General features: G+C 41.1%; 1 protein-coding gene across 7 annotated transcripts in view; it reads right to left on the reverse strand.

Moving 5' to 3' along the window:
* The window catches only part of fryl (FRY like transcription coactivator), a 318,781-nt gene that overhangs the window by 84,456 nt on the left and 211,850 nt on the right, over positions 1-22,475 (reverse strand). For all 7 annotated transcript variants that reach the window (XM_033028305.1, XM_033028264.1, XM_033028273.1 and 4 more), the window contains 10 exons: positions 18,360-18,532; positions 16,568-16,728; positions 11,805-11,915; positions 11,350-11,504; positions 10,374-10,473; positions 8,250-8,418; positions 5,174-5,433; positions 3,291-3,431; positions 2,401-2,569; positions 2,106-2,193 (listed from right to left, as the gene is read on the reverse strand). In XM_033028305.1, coding sequence (XP_032884196.1) covers positions 2,106-2,193; positions 2,401-2,569; positions 3,291-3,431; positions 5,174-5,433; positions 8,250-8,418; positions 10,374-10,473; positions 11,350-11,504; positions 11,805-11,915; positions 16,568-16,728; positions 18,360-18,532 — 1,527 coding nt within the window. The remainder of the gene's footprint in view (positions 1-2,105; positions 2,194-2,400; positions 2,570-3,290; positions 3,432-5,173; positions 5,434-8,249; positions 8,419-10,373; positions 10,474-11,349; positions 11,505-11,804; positions 11,916-16,567; positions 16,729-18,359; positions 18,533-22,475) is intronic.

Genomic DNA, 22,475 nt, shown 5'->3' on the forward strand with positions numbered 1-22,475 from the left:
GAATTTGATTGTTTTTTGAAGAAGTAACCAAGAAGGTGGACGAAGACAGAAACGCAGGCATGGTCTTCAGCAAGGCCTTTGATAAGGCTCCCCATGGTAGGCTGCTCCGGAAGATGAGATCACATGAGATCCAGAGCTAGATAACTGGGCTTCATGGTTGGAAGCAGATGGTTGTGGTGAAACACTGAAATGACGAGAAATGGCTAATAGAGTTTAATGCAGATAAGCGTGAGGTATTGAATTTTGGGACATTAAACCTGGGCAGGACCCACGCAGTGAACCAAAAGGCCTTGGGGAGTTTTGAAAAGCAGAGGGATCGAGGAGTACAGGTACATAGTTCACAGTATCATAGGTAGGTAGGATGGTGAAGATGGCTTTTGGCACATTGGCCTTCTTCGGTAAGGGAACAGAGTATAGAAATTGGGATGTTATGTTACAGCTGTACACGATGCTGGTGAGGCCAGACTTGTCGTATTGTATTCAGTTTTGGTCACCCTGCTATAGGAAAGATGCCGTTAAGGTGGAGGGTGTGCAGAGCAGATTTATGAGAACGTTGCCAGGACTCGAGGGCCAGAGCTATTGGGAGAGGTTGGTCAGGCTCAGACTTTAATGGAGTGTAAGAGGTTGAGGAGTGATTTTACACAAGAGTATGAAATCATGAGGGCAATAGTCTTTTTACAAGGGTAGGGGAATCAAGAACTAGAGGGCATAGGTTTAAGGTAGGAGGGGAAAAATCTAATAGAAACTGGAGGGGCAGTTTTTTCCACATGGAGGGTGATGGGTATACGGAACGTTACCAGATTAAATAGTTACGGCACGTACAATAACAACATTTATGAGAAAAGCAAACGTACATGGACAGGAAAAGTTCAGATGGATTATAGGCCAAACGCGGATAAATGGGACTAGCTTAGATTAGGCATCTTGGTCGGCATGGAGAAGTTGGGCCAAAGAGTCTGTTTTCATGCTGTATGACTAAGATTTTACTTTAGCTTCTGCATAAACAGCCCCATCTCCACTTTGGATGAAAGGTTTTGGAAATATAGAAACTGTGATGTTCCAACAAATTAGAAAAAAAACAAGGCTGTTGCCTTTGCCAATGGAGAAAGATCAACAGAGAAAGATATAAGGTGACCATTTAAAACACACTGAGACATCCATTTGTGCATCTTTATTTAAGAGATTATTGAGAAAACAAAACTTATAAGAAGCCAAAGAACTGAGAATAAATTAAGAAATGTAAAATAAGGATAAAAGATATTAAAGACTGATACTCATATAGCAAATTGCAGTAATTCTGGACATTCCAAAGTAAACCAATAAAATAATGCTTCTGTGTAATCATTGTGCGAATGTAAAAAATGAGTCAGCCAATGTTGCAAAGAACAAACTTCCACAAACATCAGCAATAACCAGATTCTTGCCTTTAAATCAAAACCAAAAAAAATAGTATGCTGGAAAGACTCAGTAGGTCAAACAGCATCTGCTGAAGCAAAAGGTGTATGTCAATGATCTGGGACAAGGCGCAAAACATCAACATAAACCTTCATTTTAAGGAATTATTTCAGGCATAACTATTGGCCAGGACAGTGGGAAAATTCCCTCCAATTACTCTTAATGAGAAAGAATAGAAGAGGAGAGACTGAAGGAAAAATAAACCAAAAACAAGAAAGAGTGACAACCTCACCATCTCGTTTTAGAAAATTCATACGGATATAAGGGATAGGATATAATTAGGCCCTTCGGCCCATCAAATTTACACCGCCATTCAATCATGGCTGATCTATCTCTCCCTCCTAACCCTATTCTCCTGCCTTCTCCCCACAACCTCAGACACCTGTACTAATCAAAACTATCTATCTCTGCCTTAAAAATATCCACTGGCTCGTCCTCTACAGCCTTGTGAGGCAAATAATTCCACAGATTCACCACCCTTTGACTAAAGAAATGTCTCCTCATCTCCTTCCTAAAATAATGTCCTTTAATTCTGAGGCTAAGACCAGTGAGTACGGGCCCAGTGCCGACAAACGCTCATCATAGGTTAACCTACTCATTCCTGGGAAATTCAATGAAACGGTAAAAAAATAAAAATCAAAAGTACATACTTTTCTTCAATTGTCGGATCCTTTGCTAATTTACTGTCCTGATGACCATCATGCCCAGCCACCATTGTATTGCTACTGGAAGTGGTACCTACACATTGAACAAAAAATGAATGAGACAATAGTTAAATGTGCAATCTTAATATAGAATTTAAAAATATATACCCAATATTTAATATTCCACAATAAAATTATGTATGGGAAGACAAAAAGCAGTCTTTAAGAATGTACTACATAATAAATGTACAAAAGCAAAAAGTGCAATATAATCCCTTGTATGTCGGCAAAGTACAGTTACCTGAGGTGACAGAGGGGATTTTGTAGCTGGAAGTGATGCGATAGTAAGGTGGGTTGTCCAAGTGAATTACAGCCGAGCTGACTGGATCGGTCAGCTGCAGTTCTTCCACCAGCTCTTCTAACAACTGCATTGTTTTATCTCTCCCCAAGTAGACAACTACTTTTTTGATCTGCAGAAATGTAAAAATATTCATGGTCAGGAAATCTGTGATTTCTGGAAAGCTACATCATTTTCTACATTCCCTGGTGAGTTAGGTTATTGAGGTGAAGATAGTACATCATGGCAATAACAATTAACTTAATATCCATAGAACCATTATTCCATTAAATAGTTTCAACATCTTACCTTCAACAATATCACAATATTTAATATATTTAAAATGTAGATGTATGTTGGCTTTATCATCAGTCTGATATGTGGTAAGTAATTTTTGAACCCCCCTCCCCCAACCACCTGTATCCATATATCACTTGCCTGACTTTGCCCCACCCTCACCTCTCCAACGTTTATTCTCCTGTCCCCTATCTCCACTATCAGTGTGATAAAGAGTCCCAACCCAAAACATTGCCTGTCCATTCCTTCCACAGATGCTGCCTGACCTGCTGGGTTCCTCCAGCATTTTGTGTGTTGCTCAGAATTCCACCATTTGGAATTTCATTTATCTCCTGTAAAACCGAGCTTGTTTCCAAAGTATTATTACATCCTTTTAAAAAAAGGATTAAAGCCAAAAGATGTACTGTAAACCAATTTTGCTGTATGGGAGAAATTCTGTAACACACTTACATTTCGGATCTTACAACTGATAATCATAAATTGCAAACAAATTAATGAGGAAAATAAGTAGTAACAAATGACTTACAGACCTCTACACTCTGGGCCAATTTACTTACATATGGCAGGAGGCTGGGCTCGCTCGACACACCACACATACTGATGAGGAAGTGAAGAATTATTTTTAGGTTTTTGGGCCAGCTGTCTGCCAGTGTGGTCCACACGTTTTCTATCTCTGACCAAGCCAGCTCATCACCATACTGTTCCGAATAAAATAATCACAAAACATGTAAACATAAACAAACTGAGTATCAATTCGGACAAGTAAGTATTTCTCACAATCAGGGCAAAATTTATATATCTTTACTGCAAATATTAACATGTATTAAAAGAATAAAGACTATTTTCATTGTGGTTGTATGTCAGTAGAAATTAAAATTTAAAAAATCTTTGAAAGTCTCAAAGATTTGACACTAAAAATTAAAAGAAGTAAACTTAAATTTAAAAAAAAATGCCAGCTTAAGAAGCATACAGCTTTTAGAAAATTGCACAAATAAAATATTTATTTTTGTGCATCACAGTACCACACGTTTATAAATGTATTTTATATTCTTCTGGTCAAAATAATTTCAGGGAAGGCAGGAGAATGGGGTGAGGAGGGAGAGATAGGTCAGCATTCATTGAATGGCAAACTAGACTTGATGGACCAAATGGCAAAATTCCACTCCTATCACTTATGAATTTATAATTGCAGATTCTGCCAGGCCTGTTTACTCAATGCCCAAGATTTAGAAACATAGAAATTAAGTGCAGTAGGCCATTTGGCCCTTCGAGCCGGCACCGCCATTCAATATGATCATGGCTGATCATCCAACTCAGTATCCTGTACCTGCCTTCTCTCCACACCCACTTATCCCTTTAGTCACAAGGGCCACATCTAACTCCCTCTTAAATATAGCCAATGAACTGGCCTCAACTACTTTCTGTGGCAGAGAATTCTCCCAGATTCACCACTCTCTGTGTGAATTTTTTTTTTCTCATCTCGGTCCTAAAAGACTTCCCCCTTATCCTTAAACTGCGACCCCTTGTTCTGGACTTCCCCAACATCGGGAACAATCTTCCTGCATCTAGCCTGTCCAACCCCTTAAGAATGTTGTACGTTTCTATAAGATCCCCACTCAATCTTCTAAATTCTAGCGAGTACAAGCCGAGTCTATCCAGTCTTTCTTCATATGAAAGTCCTGCCATCCCAGTCTAGTAAACCTTCTCTGTACTCCCTCTATGGCAAGAACGTCTTTCCTCAGATTAGGAGACCAAAATTGCACGCAATACTCCAGGTGTGGCCTCACTAAGGCCCTGTACAACTGCAGTAGAACCTCCCTGCTCCTATACTCAAATCCTTTTGCTATGAATGCTAACATACCATTCACTTTCATCACTGCCTGCTGCACCTGCATGCCTACTTTCAATGACTGGTGTACCATGACACCCAGGTCTCGTTGCATCTCCCCTTTTCCTAATCGGCCACCATTCAGATAATAGTCTACTTTCCTGTTCTTGCCACCAAAGTGGATAACCTCACATTTATCCACATTATACTGCATCTGCCATGCATTTTCCCACTCACCCAGCCTATCCAAGTCATCTTGCAGCCTCCTAGCATCCTCCTCACAGCTAACACTGCTCCCCAGCTTCGTGTCATCCGCAAACATGGAGATGTTGCATTCAATTCCCTCGTCCAAATCATTAATATATATTGCTGAGTCTGTCCATACTCTGTTATGATGGTTAAGCAAATAAAACCCAGAAATTCATAACCCTGGAACACTAATTCCAACCCATCATCGTCCATACCAGTTAATTTTAAGATCAAATTTTTTAAAACCTCTTGCACTTTGTAAAAACCATGATCCTTGGCGTGTAATAAAACTTTTAACAACTGATTTTCTGTTCTGTGATATTGACAAGAATATTGAAAAGAAAACAAAAATTGAACACTTACCTTTGCCGTCATATACATCAGGTTATTTAGCACCATGATAGTAGCTTGTGGAGATCCCCAACCTTCCCCTTTCAGCCAGCGTCTGCTGTTAGTCATCACCTCTCCGTCCTTCATGTAGTCTGCATCGGATTCATCCACAGTCTTTGCTGACGGCAAGGGTTTGAAATCTACCAGTTCAATATTGTTCATCCAGGGCAGAAGGTAATGCAGCATCACTTGCCGACCTGCAGGGTGTGCTGTTTGGATTCTGTGACTGACTTCTGTGAAGGTTAAAACATCAGTACTGTAATTTAGTACCAAATATTCTGAGGTCAACTAGTAGCTTTGAAGAAAATACTCAAAACTCTAAATATTTTCAGAAATATTTGCTATCATATTAGTATATGTTTGAGCAAAAAAGGATTTTATCTTCTTAGGGATTGAGTATAACTTGCTTCCAATGGCCCTATCAGGGCACCTCCCTGCCTGAGATAATTGGTGTGAGCCCTGATTGCTCCTGGCCTTTTCCCACCTCCAGCTCTTCACCATCCCCCCAAAGAATTTCAGTATGAAGAAGGGCCCCGACCCAAAATGTCACCTATCCTTTTGCTCCAGAGATTCTGCCCGACCTGCTGAATGACTCCAGCACTTTGTGTCTATCTTTGATATAAATCAGCATATGCAGTTCTGTTTCTCCACTCATATGTTGGTGGTTTTGAGGTGACCAGTGAGGTTTTTGTGAGACTCGAAAACTCTTTCACGAGTGGTGGAGGTGGATGAACGGGATAAAATAATGAGTAAATTGGGAGTAGGTGTGCTCAGTTGCCACTTACACACAGCTTGAGAAGTTCCGTTGCATGGGCCCCGAGATTCTCAATACCATCCCAAATGGTCCCTCACCATTTTCAGTTGTCATGGGGCAGAGTTTGCCAGGAATTAGTAAAGATATTATACTTCAAGAAAACTTAGTGCACTACCTTCAAACCTTTCAAATGCCCAGTAGAACATTAATTCTGAGGGTTGATTTTCAAACTAACTTTTATTCAATAAAGCAAAGGCTGTCCTGGGGCATTTAAGATGGTATAACTTTCATCATTGATGTCTGTCTTGCAGATAGGTGGTCCAGAGTCTTTTTGTGATCCATTACCATCAAAGGGCAGACTGGTTGGTTGGAGTTAGGGGTTGATAGGTCAGTAAAGAACCTTGATATTGCAGTGAATGAATGGACATTGTCTTGGAGCTCAGCCCGAGTGTGTGCAAATGCAAATATCGCCTACATATTGCACCTTGATTAGACATTAGACAATAGACACTAACAATAGGTGCAGGAGTAGGCCATTTGGCCATTCAACGTGATCATGGCTGATCATCCCCAATCAGTACCCCGTTCCTGCCTTCTCCCCATATCCCCTGACTCCGCTATTATTAAGAGCCCTATCTTGAAAGCATCCAGAGAACCTGCCTCCACCGCCCTCTGAGGCAAAGAATTCCAGACTCACCACTCTCTGTGAGAAAAAGTGTTTCCTCGGGGAGTGTAACTACCATTGGTTGAACAGTTTCCAACTAGTTCTGAGAATTAGCTCCACTCCCATGGGAAGTTTGTTGGAAAAAGGATGCAGCACTGATGTGCGAAAGATTGAAGGAAGTATTGGGGTAATGACATAGCTTCACACATTAATTCGGTTTTAGACCAATTCGTCAACACCACAGCTTGCATGCCGTCATGGAGCAAACATAAGAGAGAGATGAATTTCTGTGGACTGTCAAATTTGAGGTGTTCCACAACCCCTTGGAATTATCAGAGAAAACATCATGCCCCAAGAGCCTTTAGGCAGGTTGAAGTGCCTGCAAGGAATAGCTGAGGAGGATGCTGCTGAAGACCTTCCCTGTGACAGACACACAGGAACATGTCCCTCGCTCCCACAGTTGGATTTGTCTCCTTTGGTGAAAATAGTCATGGTGCATTTATAGATTTGAGGCTGAAGCACTTATCTATAACCATATAACCATATAACAATTACAGCACGGAAACAGGCCATCTTGACCCTTCTAGTCCGTGCCGAACACATAATCTCCCCTAGTCCCATATACCTGCACTCAGACCATAAATATAAAGATCTGCCAAGGTTTATGATGTTAGCTGGTCACTGTTCGCTTCCAAGGCTTTGTTATTTTTGAAAATATATTTAAGAGGGAGTTAGATGTGGCCCTTGTGGCTAAAGGGATCAGGGGGTATGGAGAGAAGGCAGGTACGGGATACTGAGTTGGATGATCAGCCATGATCATATTGAATGGCGGTGCAGGCTCGAAGGGCCGAATGGCCTACTCCTGCACCTATTTTCTATGTATCTATGTAATAGGTATATGAGTTTCTTGATTTCTTGTAAGTCAGCAAGGCTGGTCTGAATAGGTTGATCAAGTCCAGGACACTGACATTTAGGATGTCAGTGTCCTGGCTGAGGTGTTTTTCCATGATTTCTTACTCGTGCACTTTGCAAAGGAATAACATCTGCAAATTATATTTTTTTGGATAAATGACATGGATTGGTCATAACTTCAAGAATGTAACATGGTGAATCGAATCAATATTTGTAAAATGGGCACAGCATAGTTAAAACCTGAAGTTTGGCAAGGAACAGAAATCTCTAGGGATTAATGTTTTCAAACCTTACTGGCAACACAAGGCAAACATTGGCTTTGCAGGGCCTCAAGGCAAGACTGTTCAAACTGGCAAATTTGGATCACCTTGTACAAATCTACTATCCTTCCACTATTTACAAATATTTTATGCAGCCCTTTTTACTGTATAAAGCAGATACATTTTCCAGTAGAAAACTGAAAGTAGAAAACTGCTCTGGCACATTCAAGCAGTCTGAGTAAGAGCAGAATTTAGTAAGATTTAGTAAGTAAGATATTTTAGAGCTATTTGAAAATGATTTGCAATAAAGAGGAAGTTTTTTCAAAGAAATTCTTGTTTTTCACAAAAATACAATATGACAAAAACGTTTTTTTCTTCTAAGAATGATAAGCTAAAGCAAATTTGAAAGCATTTTCATATCAAAGAGAAATTATTGTAAATGCAACAAATAAAATATACCCGAGAAGATTGAGATTGTGAGCTCTGGGTAAGTCCTTGCCAATTCCTCTGATAATTGATAGTAGGAAACTGAGTACAGATGCGGTAATGGAGAAGGGTGATTTAATATTCCATCGGTTCGTTGTACTTCCAGCTTGTGGGCATACCGAAATAGCTTGGGCTCCAAGATCTGCAAGTAATCAAACCAATGCACAACATTTTTAAATGGTATATTCACAGTACAACTGAAGATGAAAGCACTTGTTGCTTTGATAATCCAAATATTTTTCAAGGCTGTATGAAGTGTTAGGGAAGGAATTCAGGAAAACAGGTTTGAAGTGCCTAAGGCACTGCTGTTAAATCCTGGATTGCCCATCATGATCCTTTAATACAAGATGTATTAACTAAGTAGCTTCTATATTTTTTCTTAACATTAGTTATTCAAAAATATTATAAAAAGCACGTTTTCGTATATTCTCAGACATAACCCCAGATAAAACGTCATTGTAATGCACTAATCCAGACCCATTCAGTTTTAGTGTATGGGATACAGCATGGAAACAGGCCTTTTGGCCCACCAAGTTCACACTGACCATCGATCACCCATTTACATATCAGTTCTAAGCTTGCACTACATCCTAGGGACAATTTACAGAGGCCAATTAACCTACAAACCCACACGTCTTTGGAATGTGGGTGGAAACCGTGAGCCCGAAAGAAATGCACCCGATCTCAGGGAGAACGTGCAAATTCTGCACAGACAGCACTGGGGTTTCTGGCGCTGCAAGGCAGCAGCTCCATTAGCTGCGCCATTGTGCCGCCCACCAAATGTTTTGTTCCCTCCTATTCATCAACTGCTTTGACATCAAGCCAAAGACAATTGCAAGGTTGGGAGGATATCGCCAACCAGTAATATTTCATGAAACTATGAATAATTTAGTCGTTATTGAATTGGCTTAGATTATGTATTCCAATTCTTAAATTAATAAAGTTCATGTTCAATGTAAACAGAGGCAGCAAATGAACTAAGTTAAAATAATTATCATGATCTTCAATCTATACATAACTAAAACTCTGATCTTGTTATCTTCCAGTTTGGCGGTCTATCTATTTGCGCAAAAATGGTTCGCAATAGCGATACGATTTTTTGCCAGTTCACTCACCGTTTTCCTGTGCTGCAAGTGCGCCAAGTTTCATTCCGATCAGTTGAGTTTAAAGTTAGCGAGGTTTAAAATTCTTAAAAACCGCGCGTACGCAGATTGATCTTTTCTCCTGCCAGTCGGCGCCGCGCGGATTAATCTCCTCCCCCGTCACTCCCTGGGATGGTCTGCCCCTTCCTACGCCATCGCGTCTTTACTGGAGCTGAGGGTGGCCGGCAGAGGTTTCTAGCCGGACTTTTGGAGGGACCTGAAGCAGCCCAGCCCCAAGCAGCACAGCCCTGCCCCAAGCAGCACTGCCCTGCCCCAAGCAGCACTGCCCTGCCCCAAGCAGCAGCCCAGCGTGGGAGACCCAAGCCAGGGTGGGAGACCCAGTCCAGCCCAGTCGGAGACCCAGCCCAGCCCAGTCGGAGACCCAACCCAGCCTGCTGTGGTCAGAGATGTCACCAAACGGAAAGTGGAGACTCTGACCCCAGCGGAGTAGAACGACCGGAGACCAGCGCCTGCTGTGAGTCCCCATTGCTCCGCCAATTCCAACCACTACCCCTCTGGTCCCCCTCGCTGGCTCCTCCGCCTCCCCCGTGATGCCCCCCTCTCCTCCATGGCTCTCACCCCGTCTTTTCTCCGAGCTCACCCCCCCCCCCCCCGCCCCCCCGGCAACACCCCTCTCCCCCCACAACACCAGAGAGTTAAAAAGAGGGAATTGTGACAAATGGAATTTCCCCATGCATCGAAGGGTCGTAAATATTCGGGAGGTTGTGACAATTGCCAGAGTCAAACCTTTGAATTGACAAGTCTCCCGTTACTTGGAATTGACAAAAAGGAGAGATTATCATCAATTAAATATTATGACAAAACTCATAATATTTAGATTTATAATTTGGATAATGTTCTTGCCAAGGTTTAATAATAGAAGAAAGTATTCTAAATCGTTATACATTTTTCATTGAGAAAATTCCACTCGTTCTATTGCAAAACAAACACAAACCTGCAGCAGTTGCATGGCAATTTCATAGATCTCTCTAGATGAATCAGCTGCTTTGAAAAGTATTAGATTCAGCAGGGTCACTGTGTCAAACTGGTAATCTCTGGTAAGAAATTCCAAAAGAACATATTACGTAAAGGTTAGACTTTGAATTAGATTTGGTACGATTAACACAAGTAAAGTACACATGAACAAAAACAAATATTAAATCAAGCAGTACAATCCTAGCTAAATACACACCATATTTATATAGTAAAGTATATACAGCGTAGGGGTACCTGGTTAAAAAGAATAAACTTTTTTTTAAAGACAAAATTCAAATACATTACCTGCCATCAAAACGCTATCAATTATGTATGTACAATATTAAAAACTGTGATAATGAGAGTCATGCACTTCAGGCAATGGTAATAATATGGTTTTCCCATTATATTAGTTCACCCTCAGGTTCTTCTTTGCACTTAGGCCACATCTTGTGCCATTTATGAAGATAAGTGGTAGGAACCTGCAACAGGTCAATACCAGTACTATCCTGGAGATGCAGCAGATGAGGAGTTCATCATTACATTCTATTTCTCCAGACACCTGTTGCAGATTACTTTAAATTTCAATTCACATGAATGAAAGGCTGTAATATGAACTCATTTCAATTGCTCATGATTATGAAGTGGAATATAAAGTTTCAGATAATTTGGTTTATTATTGACACATGTATCTAGGTACAGTGAAAACATTTGTTTTGCATGCCATCTGATGAGATAACACTATACATAAATATAATCAAGTCAAACTCAACTATAATAGGCAGAGCAAAGGGGAAGATAGAGCGCAGAATATAGTTCTCAGCATTGTAGTGTTGAGATTCAGATTTTTCTCCCAATACTCAATTTGTAAACAGTCATGATATAGATTGTCATTGCATTTACCCGATATGCCTATTACAGCTTAACAATCAATACGTGACAGTTTAAAAGTATACCTGTTATGAAATACATTGGTTATTGCCTTGAAACACCCAGCTGCCACACGTCTTGAACCTGTATAACATCGATCTACGGCCCAGTACATCAGATTACTCTGGTCTGGATTCAGTTCTAATAAAAGCATTACAGCTTCACAACCTAACTGATGAACCTAAAGACAGCAAAATATAGATCATATTAGAACACTGATTATATAATAAATTATATCACAAATCAGTACATTGCAAGATTAAGCAAGGACAATTATATATGAGTTGCGAGCTATTGTTCGATTTTAACAAAAACATTATGTTATAACTAATCTTGCCTTCAAAGAATACATTTATATATGTTGCAAATGAACAAGGACTCCATATTATAATTAACTCACAAAATTAACAAAGACAAGAATCTCAAGATAATTATAATTAAGTTTGTTTAGTCTTCAATATTATAACATGGCATTTCTTACTTTTTTTTCCTGGGAATCTAGAATATTATCCAACCACTTGTACAAGTAGCCATCTGAAGACAAACCCACATTATCTGATACAGGTCCACAACATAGTACAGCTGACATAGCCTGTTGACGGGAAAAATTGAATTGAGACACATGGTTGAAGAAATACTTTGAAAATGCTTATGACATTTTCCTTGGCCTAAGTACTCATGCTGTTGCAACAAAAATGCCCTTAATCCAGGAATTGGTAACACAATACAACCATAAAACGGAACCACATTTTGCACTTGTTGATTAAATGATTATTGGAAACTGACAGCATTTATTTGAACTTTTCCTTGAAGCTTATCACATATTCAACTATATTTCAAATTTTCACTGTTTAAAATGATTTAAAGACATATTTTGCACTAACGAAAATAAACCAGTATTACTAATAATAAAAATTACAATGTCTGATTTTTAAATCCATAAGAAGGCTAGTTAGAGAGTGCATGAAATTAATGGAATTAGCCACATTATAGGATTCTGATAATCTATCGACCTCCATTCTGGAAAGCACCAGTTTCATGGCATTATGTAGGTTCTTGTCAATATGCTTTGTTACGAATTGGGGGCAATAAACATCATTAATGACATTATGGTACGCATAATTGCTCAGAATGTAAGTTGTTCAAAGATCTAGGCATAAAAACAGAAGATGCTGGAAACACTCAGCAGGTTAGGCAGCATGGCCGCCGTGGAGCTGAGATACCAGCCCACAAAGTGAACCTCAGAAGTCGTCTACGGGAACAGACTCTGGCACATGAAGCAAATTCGACCTGCTGATTGGCCGCAAAAATCAGCTATGGCAACTGATCTGCTGGCCAGCTGGAGTTCCAGAGTCCCGGCCGCAGGGGCCAAATTCAACCCACTGATCGGCTACAGAAGTCCTGGTGAGGCTGAGATCGGCCACCTCACCCAGCCTAGATGTCACATTTTTGGGGGGACTTTTGGGGGGGTATTTCAAGAGCGCTCCCGTAATTTTGTCAGGATTAAAGGAGGTGCTGGACCACCGGTTGCCAGAAAATTGGTGATGGGCCTGTAGTGATTAATTGGATGGTGAAAACAGTAACTTTCCAAAGAACTTTTAGTAGACAATTGAATGGATACTTGAATGGGAACTTTTTGTCGGGCAAAAGGAAAAGGTATCGTCTTTGGGTTCAAATGTTAAACATGTACAAGGTTGATGTTAAATACATTTTCCATTTGAGGTACACCTACAATGTGTCAAAATAACAAATTGAGCTGAGAATGTTTCATAAAGGAATTCTTTCATATAGTTGATTTGCACAAAGACTAAAATAAATTGCTGAGAAAAATTCCAAACTTGTATCGAGCACATATTATCCCAGTTAAGTGGCGGCACTGCCCAAGCAGCTGCGGCTCACCTGCAGTCCGTCTGTTTTTTCTTTTTTTGTTTTCTTTTGTCCTGTTAATTTAGTTTATTTAGTTTATTTTAGTTTGTGTATGTGCGGGGGGTGGGAGAAACTCTTTTAAGTCTCTTCCTTCGGGGGGATGCGACCTTTTCTTGTCGTATCCTCTGTCTCCGTCTCAGTCTGTGCCGAGGCCTATCGCGGAGCTGGCGGCCTCCAACTGGGACCGACCTCGAGGCTCCGAGATAAATCGGAGCCAGGACTTACCAGTGCGGGGCTGGCCGACTTCGGAGCCTCGGCCGCGGGCCCAGTGGACGACAACGTCGGGAGCTCACAGGTCCCAGGTTGGTGCCCGGTGCTCTGGAGCTCCCGCAATGACAGCTTCGTCCGCTGGACTGGAGGGCAGCAGCTTCGGCAGCTTCTAGCGCCCCGGGCCGCTGAGTTTAAGCCAGCCCGTTTGCGGAGCTCGGATGCGGCCGTCGGACTTACCAACACCCGGCGGGGTCCCTACATCGAAATCTGGATCGCATCAGCGCAGAGAGAGACGAGGAGGGACGAAATAAGGACTTTAAGACTTTTGCCTTCCATCACAGTGAGGAGGTGCCTGGTAGACTCACTGTGGTGGATGTTAAACTGTGTTATGTGTGCGTTTTGTTATTTTATTCTATGTTATGACTGCAAGGTTCACAATTTCATTCAGACTGAAATGTCTGAATGACAATAAAGGATACTTTACTTTAATACCAGCAGGTGGTGCATGTGAATAAAATAATATATGGACAGGCTTTGATGTTAGAGACACTCAATGCTCACGTAACCAGTGTTCAACGTGGCTTCTGTCTCTGCCTCTGCATCAGCATGTTGCATTGTAAAGGGCGGACGGTACTGGAGGTGAGATCCCACCTTGTATCAAGCCCCTTGGCTTTTGGTAGGTCTGCTGAGTTACTCCAGCACTTTGTATCTTTTTAATATATAAATCAACACCTGTAGTTCCTTGTATTTAAAGTTGGGTGAAAGCAGGCTTCCCAATCACTTGAATGGGGCAACCAATCTTCATCAAAAAATTTACCTTGCCTTGTTTTATTTCATTCACTTTGTATTTAAAAAAAAATTTAATTTACAATATTTTGACCTGATTTCATTTTTAATTAATTTCAGGTTTTTTAAAATAATGATCCATTTGAAATATCTCCGAGTACCAGGAAGAACTAAAAATAGTGAATGATGCCTCTCACATGCACGTGTAGCCTTTGGAGGTCAAGTTGTCCCTGACAGTCTGCTCCACCTTGCAGAAGAGCATGGAATGGAGGCCTCGCTGAACCTCGCACTGTCACACCTCGACCGGAAAAATACTTATGCCAGGATCCTCTTTATAGACTTCAGCTCTGCTTTTAATACAATCATCCCACAGCAGCTGGTGGAAAAGCTGAGGCTGTTAGGGGTGGATACTGGCACTTGTAACTGGGTCCTTAACTTTCTATCACAACAGCAGCAGACAGTCAGGGTGGGCAGTCGGACATCAAAAACCATTGCCGTGAGCACTGGATCACCCCAAGGCTGTGTCCTAAGCCCCCTGCTGTTTAGTCTGCTTACACATGATTGTACTGCTAGACTCAATAACAATATCAACAAGTTCGCTGATGATACAACAGTGGTGGGTCTCATCAGCGACAATAATGAGTCGGCGTACAGGATGGAGGTGGAGCTGCTCACAGGATGGTGCAGATCCCACAACCTCACTCTTAATGTGGGAAAAACTAAGGAGATGGTGGTCGACTTCAGGAGGGCGGGGAAACAACACCATACACCGCTGTACATTGATGGAGTTGCTGTGGAGAGGGTCAGCAGTGTGAAGTTCCTAAGACTCCACCTGTCGGATGACCTGACCTCTATGACCAACACCACAGCAGTGGTCAAAAGAGCCCAACAGCGACTCCACCCTCTTCGGAGACTACGGAAAGCAGTCCACTGCCCATCTAAGAACCTTTTATAGGGGCACAATTGAAAGCATAATAACCTACGGCATCACTTCCTGGTTCGGGAGCTGCAAGGCTTACGAACAATATCAACTAAACAGGATAGTGAAGACTGCCAGCAGGATTATCGGTGCCCCACTTCCTTTCCTGCTGGAGATATACAAGAGGAGGAGCATCAGCAGAGCCATCTCCATCATCCAGGACCCCTACCACCCATCACAACACATCTTTTCCATTCTGCCATTTGGGAAGAGGTACAGGAGCATCAGCTGCAAAACCAGCAGGATGCTCCTCAGCTTCTTCCCACAGGCAATAAGACTGATTAACGGACTTTGTCCCCTCCCAAAATATCGCTCATCCGCACATCCAACTGCGCCCATACTTTGACAGTTAGGCACCTGTCAAAGTAAAGCCACTGTGAAGCCACTGTCGATCAGAATGACTGTTTTTATTATATTGTTAATTTTTAGGCCTACTTTCTTTTTAAAAATTGTAATTTTAATTTGTTTTTAAAGCTCTATGTATTATCCTTTTTTGTTCTTATTTTTACACTGAATGGAAACCGATTGTGCAACGTTTTTTCGTTTCCTCTGTGTATGCGAGTACTCAGTGAAATGATATTAAAGAAATACTGAATACTCTACCTCAAGCCATCCTGAGGGTGGTGACAGCATGCAAGTATGGTCAATGCTTTAGTTTGGGGCCAACTGTGGGAGGCAGGGTTGGATCAAGCACAATCTGGGGCATTATAACTTCCCCGTTTACGATGAAACTATTGGAAACGCTAGCATGGTGGCGCAGCGTTAGAGTTGCTGCCTTACACAGGTTCGATCCTGACTACGGGTGCTGTCTGTCCAGAGTTTGTACATTCTCCCCGTGACCGTGTGGGTTTTCTCCAAGATCTTCGGTTTCCTTCCAAACTCCAAACACGTACAGGTTTCTAGGTTAATTGGCTTGGTGTAAATGTACATTTTTATCACATATATGTGATAAAACCGAGGGTGTGTAGGATAGTGTTAATTTGCAGGGATCGCTGGTCGGTGCGGACTTGATGGGCCTGTTTCCGTGCTGTATCTCTAAACTAAACTAAACTAACACTTAGACAGCAAAATATAGTTATGCTGGAAAGTTATAACTATTTTTGTCCCACCTTATATACACAAGCTAAAATAAGAACCCTTCTGATTAATATGTGTTATATTCATCAATGTAACATTGATTAATCTTTTGGACCTGGTTTACTTACATAAATACGTTAATCTCTAATGTTTGTTAAATGACACAATGCAAATATCCAGGAAAAAAATACAACCCTTTTACATGCAAGTTAAAGTTCAAGAAAAAAATTGCTGGATTTTCATCATGAATGAGAAGAATCTAATACCTTTAATGCAGAATACTGGTGCCGGTTAATTTGCATGTTCCTATCACTGTATCTGTCCAGGGGAGTAAACATAATGCTAAAGGGACCGGCCCAGTGGCTGAACAACATAAACAGACTATGACGTAGACTTTGCTGTGGAAAGATAGCCCTGCGTTGGTGCACTGTAAAAATAAACAAAAATAAGAAAGAATTTTCAGTATTACTCCAGAATATATTAAGATTTACACTTCACATAACTGTACAATATATAAACTAGAAACACCGTTGAAGTGCACAACTGTTAAACAATGCCAGAAATACCGTTTATTTTCTGTGTTGCAGTCAGATATTGGCCCACTTGGACTCACAATCACTGGTGAGGGATTACACAGAAAACATTATTTTCACCATAATGCCTTTTCATATTATTAGACAAATAATCCAATATTTCAACCCAAAATTTTGATAATTAAACAATAAATCCTTTAAGTAATCTCTGGGAATAATGAATGATGATTTTTGCCCCCCCCCCCCCTTCACATTTTATGTTTTAAAATACAACCAGCAATTCTCATGAAGAATGATGACAAGGATCTCACATGTCTTAATTATATTTTTCTAATATGGAGCTATAGAAAATATAATATTGTGGATATTCAATTGGAAAGCTATATTTATGTTGCATGGGGGAAGAAAGTCAAATATTAATACTATGTAGTCATGTTTGTACAAATCTTACCAACATTTTTCATGTCATATTTGTTTGACCAGTTTTGTGTGCTTTTAAAATGTTATTACAGTTTAGTTTAATTGTGAGAAATGTTTTTTTTGTCTCTGATCATGGTTTGCATTTTGTCTATTTCAACGATGGAAATAATTGACATCATGGTACTGGACGACAGATTTTCCCATTATATATTGAGGGCAATGCAAGAATTTCATTGTCCTATCTGGGACACATAACAATAAACTCTCTTGACTCTCTTAAGTGTATTTTTGTTGAAAAAGAACTCTGAGGTAGTCCAATTCTCTGTTTCTCTCCAGTGACAAGTGACCTAAGACAACTAGACTCACCCCAAACAATAGCCACTAATAATTTCAATGAGGTAAGAACATTAATGAAATAATATGTCTAAAATCACCAAGATAGTTTAAGCTTTATAAAATATAGTAAAAGTGTGCTATCTATCCAATATGGATGGCTGTGAATGATGGTACATGCACTCAGCATGAACCTAGCAGTCTCTAAACAAGACAGCCTTACTTCTGAGCCAACAAGTTCAATGTTCACATGCTCATCCAATTAAATGATTAAACTGATTATCATAATTGGATATTGTCTAGATTCAGTGGTTTAAGGTCTGCCTTTAGTATCTTAAAACATTAATGCTGTTTCCTCCATTTGCAGTCTCCCTTTTATTTTAACATATCAGCCATACTGTTGAGATATTTTCTACAATAGGAAAAATATAGGTTAATTACACGTTGAAAATTCTCCAGATGTGTGCAAGCTAAAATCTTTTATACTACGTTTCAATTTTTTACTTCTTGGCACTTATACCACAGAAAATTAACTAAATTGATGTGGTGTATTGTCAAGAGTTAGGACAACTTACTGCTGGCTTAAATGGATTTACCGTATTGGAGTAAACCTTGGCACAGTGTATACTTACCCAAAGACAGAAAGCACGTTTTGATATATTTTTTTATAAACATACAAAATTAACTAAATATTGTTTCCTTTCAGATAATAAGAAATTGCTTGACATTTTGGACCATATTAACAAATTGCTTATCTTATAATTATGCATACCTGGGACATTTTGAATGATATTTGCCACTAAGGCACTGAAATGGCATCGGATATCCTTTAATGTATCAGAATCCTTGTCATTCTCAGCTTCAAGTAGCTGCCGAGTTAGATCAACATACTCCAACAAAGTATTATTGAGGGAATGTAATTCGTTATCAAGGCCTCCACTTCCACTGGTAATTAGGAAAAGAAAAGAATGTTAGAATTACCAACATCAAATCAAATAGACTAACTTTATTGTAAGAAGTTCAAAAAAAGTGTTGCTGGTAATTTCAAGCAAGGAATTAATACATTGTTAAATTTAACTGTGTTTTCCCCCCTAATTGGCTTGATTGTTGTCATTCTGTTTCCAGCCGAACAGCTAGTCCTGCACATCGACTTTGAAACTAGGCAAATCCTGACACTGCACTTACAATAACAATACAAGTATTTTGAAATCTCTGTTGGACGACCTTTGCCAAGTATTGGCATATATTAATGGATCCCCGCAAGTCAGCTGTTCCAATTGGGAGCTTTGGTACCTCTCAACAATTTGGTTCATAGTTATGTTCTTAACAATGTTCATGGTACCAATAGGTGCCACCAGCACTGAGGAAGCAACATAACATCTTGTAGTCATGTCTGCGGCTACCCATTCCGCTAATGTTATAATTCCACTACTATTTCCCACTTCTCCACAGCAGCAGAGGCATCAATAGTGCCATGAATTTGGGTCTTGCTGCATTTTCTTCCATCTCCCCAAAAAGTAGTATTTTATCACATTCTTGATTTCTACCATATAGATAGCAGTAAGGCATTGGGGAGTCAGGAGCTCACATGCTTGGCTTAAAATGCCTGGTCATAGTCATAGATTCATAGAGTGATACAGTGTGGAAACAGGCTCTTCGGCCCAACTCGCCCACACTGGACAACAATGTCCCAGCTGCACTAGTCCCACCTGCCTGTATCTGGTCCATATCCCTCCAAACCCTTCCTATCTATGTACCTGTCTTGTTTCTTAAACGATGGGATAGTCCCAGCCTCAACTACCTCCTCTGGCAGCTTGTTCCATACACCCACCACCCTTTGTGTGAAATAGTTATCCCTCGGATTCCTATTAAATCTTTTCCTCTTCACTTTGAACCTATGTCCTAAGGTCCTCGATTTCCCTTCTCTGGGCAAAATCTACCTGATCTATTCCTCTCATGATTTTGTATACCTCGATAAGATCTCCCCTCATCCTCCTGCGCTCCATGGAATAGAGACCAAGCCTACTCAACCTCTCTCTATAGCTCACACCCTCTAGTCCTGGCAACACCCTTGAAATATTCTAAACGCAGTCACACCAACATACAACTGCAGCATGACCTCACAACCTCCATACTCAATACTCAGACTGATGAATGCTAAAGTTCCAAAAGCTTTTTTGACCACCTTATCTACCTGCGATTCAACCATCAAGGAACCATGCACCTGTACTCTTAGATCCCTCTGCCCTACAACACTACCCAGAGGCCTACCATTTACTGTGCAGGTCCTGCCCTTGTTCGACGTCCCAAAATGCAACATCTCACACTTTTCCATATTAAATTGCATCAACCATTCCTCTGCCCACCTGGCCAATCGATCCAGATCTTGCTGCAATCTTTCACAACCATCTTCACTATCTGCAAAACCACTAACTTGCTAATCTTGCCATGTATGTTCTCATCCAAATCATTGATGTAGATGACAAACAGTAACGGGCCCAACATCGAACCCTGAGGCACTTTCTGAGAAGCAACCTTCCACCATCACCCTCTGCTTCCTTCCATGGAGCCAATTTGCTATCCATTCAGCTATCTCTCCTTGAATCCCATGCGATCTAACCTTCCAGAGCAGCCGATCATGCAGTACTGTAGGATCTGCTGAATCCCACGACAGAAAGCAAAGGACAAACGACGTTTAGCTGAGTCAGACACTTTGTCTCACGTTTATTCAGGAAGCCCCTTTTACCTACATTATCACCAATCATAACCAGTGTGCAGATAAGACCAATTAGTGCAGCTGAATTTGGAGTTGTTATTGAACTCTTGTGACTGGATCTTCTCGTGTGGCTGCTGGCGAGTTGCCAGCAGTGACAGGTAGTATGCAAAACCAACTTGGGCGTGAAGGCGCCACAGATCCGTGTCGAATGCCTTACTGAAGTCCATGTACACAACATCTACAGCTCTGCCCACATCAACCTTTTTGGTCATGTCCCAGAACATACTTTAGTCGTGGTATTTTCATTGCTGGTTCATTGCTACTTTTCCAAATTGACAATTGACTTATCTCTGGCACTGACAAAGATGTGTTTTAATAACGTGAAAGCAGTCAGCCTTCCTGATAGAGAAGACAAACATTAGCCCACTGTTAAGAAGAACATTAAGCTTTTGAAGAATGTGGTTCAGCCGGGGAGGGCAGTGGAATAAATTGCAAAGGTATGAGACCATGTGGCCTGAACAAAAGACAATGCTTTGACTGTGAATGCCTCAATTCATTCATCCACATAAAACACTGCCATCAAACACTTGTTTTCCCACCACAAACACCGGGATCATTGTTAGCCTACTTGAGTGCAGCTACTTAAGTCGCCGATTCATCTTTGAAACTATCAAGCACTTATTAACTGCAGTGCATCTTTAAAGTCAGTCATGGAGTCATATAACACAGAAATGGGCCCTTTGTCCCACCACATCCATGCCAACCATTTTGTCCCATCTACACTAATCACAATCCTGCACTAGGTCTATAAGTAAGTTTATTGGCCAAGTATTCACATACAAGGAATTTGCCTTGGTGCTCCGCCCACAAGTATCAACATGACATACAGTGATAGCTACAAATGACTCAGAAAACACTAAACATTAATAATAATAATAATAATAATAATAATAATAATAATAATAATAATAATAAAAATAAAACATTAATGATAAAACACAATTGATCAAGCATGTGAACCAACAAATACTAGATCAAAGGGAGGCTACAGATTTTTGGCTGTTCAGTAGAGCAATTACTCGTGGATAAAAACTGGTTTTATGTCTGGCTGTGGCAGCTTTGACAGTCCGGAGTCGCCTTCCAGAGGGAAGTGATTCAAAGAGTTTGTGGCCAGGGTGAGAGGGGTCAGAGATGATCTTGCCCGCTCACTTCCTGGCCCTTGCAGTGTACAGTTCATCAATGGAGGGAAGGTTGCAGCCAATAACCTTCTCTTCTGATCGGACGATTCGCTGCGGTCTCCAGGTGTCGTGCTTGGTGGCTGAGCCAAACCAGACCATGATGGAGGAGGTGAGAACAGACTCTACGATGGCCGTGTAGAATTGGACCATCATTGCCTGTGGCAGATTGTGCTTCCTCAGCTGCCGTAGGAAGTACATCCTCTGTTGTGCCTCTTTTAATGTGGAGTCGATGGTAGCCCCCCCCACTTAAGGTTCTTGGAGATGATGGTTCCCAGGAACTTAAAAGACTTACAGATGTGACTGTGGTGTTGTTGATGGTGAGTGGGGTGAGGGGAGGGGGAGCTCTCCTAAAGTCTACAATCAATTCCACTGTCTTAAGAGCATTGAGCTCTAGGTTGTTGCGATGGCACCAGGACACCAGCTGTAACACTTCCTGTCTGCAGGCAGATTCCTCCCCATCCTGGATCAGGGTTGTGTCGTCCGCAAACTTGAGAAGCTTGATAGAGGTGTATGTGGTGGTGCAGTCGTTGGTGTAGAGGAGAGGAGAGAGTACGCAGCCTTACGGTGCTCCTATGCTGAGTGTTTGCGGGTCCGAGATGTGCTTTCCCAGCCTCACATGCTGCTTCCTGTCTGTCAGGAAGCTGGTGATCCACCAACAGAGGGGTTCAGGCACAGTCAACTCGGAAAGTTTGGAGTGTAGTAGCTCTGGCACAATGGTGTTGAATGCAGAGTTAAAATCAACAAACAGGATTCTCGCATAGGTCCCCTGGCGGTCTAGGTGCTATAGGATGAAGTGCAGGCCCAGGTTGACTACATCATCCACAGATGTATTGGCCCGATATGCAAACTGCATAGGATCCATAGGATCGTGATATTTTTCAGCTTGGCCAGCACAAGCCTTCCGAGTGTCTTCATGACTACAGAGGTCAGTGCG

The sequence above is a fragment of the Amblyraja radiata genome, chromosome 1, assembly GCF_010909765.2.
Source record: "Amblyraja radiata isolate CabotCenter1 chromosome 1, sAmbRad1.1.pri, whole genome shotgun sequence".
Taxonomy (NCBI): Eukaryota; Metazoa; Chordata; class Chondrichthyes; order Rajiformes; family Rajidae; genus Amblyraja; species Amblyraja radiata.